A 3,382-nucleotide genomic window follows, 5' to 3' on the forward strand; every position below is an offset into this window, starting at 1 on the left:
CTGAACACATTTATTAGTATTACTCTAAATATCACTAGGGCTGGGAGATTCTCCCCCCCCCCCCAAAAAAAAAAAAACAAAAAAAAAAAAAAAAAAAAAACAAACTTGATTCACGATTCGAATCATATTTTTTTTTTTTAATTATATTGTATACAGTGATGATCACTGTATACTGACACACTACATCACTGTATACTGACTATTGCACTGATGGATTGTCCACTGTCAGTGTGTGTGTACTGATCACACCCACTATGACACACATTGCCATCCATACAGCCAGCACTCACACGATGTAAACAAACAGGAAGAAGAGGGCTGTGCAATGACTATTCATTGTGATTGCCAATCAGAGGCGATCAGGTAATAGGGAACCAAGACTAACCAGTTCCCAGTCATTAGCAGGAGACTGGTAACCCTTGGTGAGAGGTCAATCTCTGCTCTGGGAGCACAACGTGCAGCAAAAACACATCAGCGCATATATGTGGACCACAGAAGAGCCACTTTCATGAGGCCCTATATATGCGCACACTCGTCAGGAAGGGGTCAAAGAAGAATTTCAGGTATGGATATTTGTACATATGTTCCAGCTCGGACCAGTGTAGTTATGTATATACCATACCTGTGGGATCTGCCTAGAAGCTGGAAATCTCTGTAGCAGATACCACTACTTCAGTGATCTCAGCCTGATACTCAGAAGCTAGTGGAGCAGCTGCCCCGATGCACTGTCAACACAGGTGGTCAACCGTCTGGTATGGGCACCATTCATGGATTGCATTCGCAAAGCATTCTCCAATTGAACGATGATGTTTCCTCCATGCCTCTCCATCCAATCAGAGAACACTTTGCATTAAGAAAAAGCAAGGCAATCTCTAGATGGTGCCCATGCTGAGTGGGTGGCCTCCTGTGTTCACAATGCAGGAGGACAGCTACTTGGCGCATGAGCTAGTAGAGATCACTAATTTCCAGCTTCTAAAAGGGATCCCACAGGTATGGTATTATACATGGTTATATTGGTCCAAGCTGGAACAATGTAAACTTAATCATACCTTGACAGGGGACGGCCCGCTCACCCTCCCTCTTCGTGGGGGATCCCGCCGGACAGGGGACAGCCCGCTCTCTCTCTCCCCTCCGTGGGGGATCCCGCACAGGGGGCGGCCCGCTCTCTCTCTCCCCTCCGTGGGGGATCCCGCACAGGGGGCGGCCCGCTCTCTCTCTCCCCTCCGTGGGGGATCCCGCACAGGGGGCGGCCCGCTCTCTCTCTCCCCTCCGTGGGGGATCCCGCACAGGGGGCGGCCCGCTCTCTCTCTCCCCTCCGTGGGGGATCCCGCACAGGGGGCGGCCCGCTCTCTCTCTCCCCTCCGTGGGGGATCCCGCACAGGGGGCGGCCCGCTCTCTCTCTCCCCTCCGTGGGGGATCCCGCACAGGGGGCGGCCCGCTCTCTCTCTCCCCTCCGTGGGGGATCCCGCACAGGGGGCGGCCCGCTCTCTCTCTCCCCTCCGTGGGGGATCCCGCACAGGGGGCGGCCCGCTCTCTCTCTCCCCTCCGTGGGGGATCCCGCACAGGGGGCGGCCCGCTCTCTCTCTCCCCTCCGTGGGGGATCCCGCACAGGGGGCGGCCCGCTCTCTCTCTCCCCTCCGTGGGGGATCCCGCACAGGGGGCGGCCCGCTCTCTCTCTCCCCTCCGTGGGGGATCCCGCACAGGGGGCGGCCCGCTCTCTCTCTCCCCTCCGTGGGGGATCCCGCACAGGGGGCGGCCCGCTCTCTCTCTCCCCTCCGTGGGGGATCCCGCACAGGGGGCGGCCCGCTCTCTCTCTCCCCTCCGTGGGGGATCCCGCACAGGGGGCGGCCCGCTCTCTCTCTCCCCTCCGTGGGGGATCCCGCACAGGGGGCGGCCCGCTCTCTCTCTCCCCTCCGTGGGGGATCCCGCACAGGGGGCGGCCCGCTCTCTCTCTCCCCTCCGTGGGGGATCCCGCACAGGGGGCGGCCCGCTCTCTCTCTCCCCTCCGTGGGGGATCCCGCACAGGGGGCGGCCCGCTCTCTCTCTCCCCTCCGTGGGGGATCCCGCACAGGGGGCGGCCCGCTCTCTCTCTCCCCTCCGTGGGGGATCCCGCACAGGGGGCGGCCCGCTCTCTCTCTCCCCTCCGTGGGGGATCCCGCACAGGGGGCGGCCCGCTCTCTCTCTCCCCTCCGTGGGGGATCCCGCACAGGGGGCGGCCCGCTCTCTCTCTCCCCTCCGTGGGGGATCCCGCACAGGGGGCGGCCCGCTCTCTCTCTCCCCTCCGTGGGGGATCCCGCACAGGGGGCGGCCCGCTCTCTCTCCCCTCCGTGGGGGATCCCGCACAGGGGGCGGCCCGCTCTCTCTCTCCCCTCCGTGGGGGATCCCGCACAGGGGGCGGCCCGCTCTCTCTCCCCTCCGTGGGGGATCCCGCACAGGGGGCGGCCCGCTCCCTCTCCCCTCCGTGGGGGATCCCGCACAGGGGGCGGCCCGCTCTCTCTCCCCTCCGTGGGGGATCCCGCACAGGGGATGGCCCGCTCCCTCTCCCCTCCGTGGGGGATCCCGGACAGAGGACGCCTCATTCTAGTTACAATACAAATCAGGAAATCCAGGCCCGCTCCGCACATAGGAGCCATGATGTGACCCATGTGATAATAGCCGGGCCTTCCTCCCCTCCCCCCCAGACACACACGGCGGTAACAAAGCGGACATGGCCGCGGAGCGCTCACCTTCTCCTCTACCGAGTGCACGACGATAGACGGATATTTGCGGCTCAGCCAGCGAAAGAAGGCCGGGACTCCCATAGTTTACACTGACAGCCTGCACAGAAGAAGGCCGCAGAGTGTACGCACTAGAAACCGGATACCGCCCACACAATATCACGAGAACATGTTTTCTCCGGCGTCTTGACGTCGCCACGGGGAGGGCGGAGACTAAGGCTGGCGGCGCCATGTTTGAAGAGGGCATTTCCAATGCGGTCTGCTTTTTGTGGACACAGATCCCCCCTGTGCTATGTACGTACAGCTGCCTTTCTCAGTTTTATTCTCCATATTTTATTCAAGAGACAAAGCAGCTTTAAAGGAAATGTGTAAAAACAAGATTAACCTGCAGTATATAACTGGCAGCCTGTGGTAGAAAACAATTCCCATAAGCTGGGTATATATATATATATATATATATATGTGCTAGTATACCGTATTTTACACCTAACCCTCCTATGAACATTTCTACAAAAAATTCTCTTTAATAACTTGAAGAATTTCATGGAAAGTAGTTAAAAATGTTTGTTTTTAACACTCCATTTTGGAGTAATTAGGCTTTGCTGAATGAAAAACACAAACACTGTTAGAAATTCATTTGTTCAAGAAAAAATCCCATCCTACTG

The 3,382-nt window shown here is 58.3% G+C and overlaps 1 protein-coding gene across 1 annotated transcript in view; it reads right to left on the reverse strand.

The window, feature by feature from the left end:
• XRN2 (5'-3' exoribonuclease 2) overlaps positions 1 to 2,900 on the reverse strand; it is a 70,128-nt gene extending 67,228 nt beyond the window's left edge. The window contains exon 1 of the mRNA XM_073628138.1: positions 2,727 to 2,900. Within this exon, the coding sequence (XP_073484239.1) occupies positions 2,727 to 2,801 (75 nt within the window). The 5' untranslated portion in view covers positions 2,802 to 2,900. The remainder of the gene's footprint in view (positions 1 to 2,726) is intronic.
• Positions 2,901 to 3,382: the final 482 nt, after the last annotated feature.

The sequence above is a fragment of the Aquarana catesbeiana genome, linkage group LG04, assembly GCF_042186555.1.
Source record: "Aquarana catesbeiana isolate 2022-GZ linkage group LG04, ASM4218655v1, whole genome shotgun sequence".
NCBI lineage: Eukaryota > Metazoa > Chordata > Amphibia > Anura > Ranidae > Aquarana > Aquarana catesbeiana.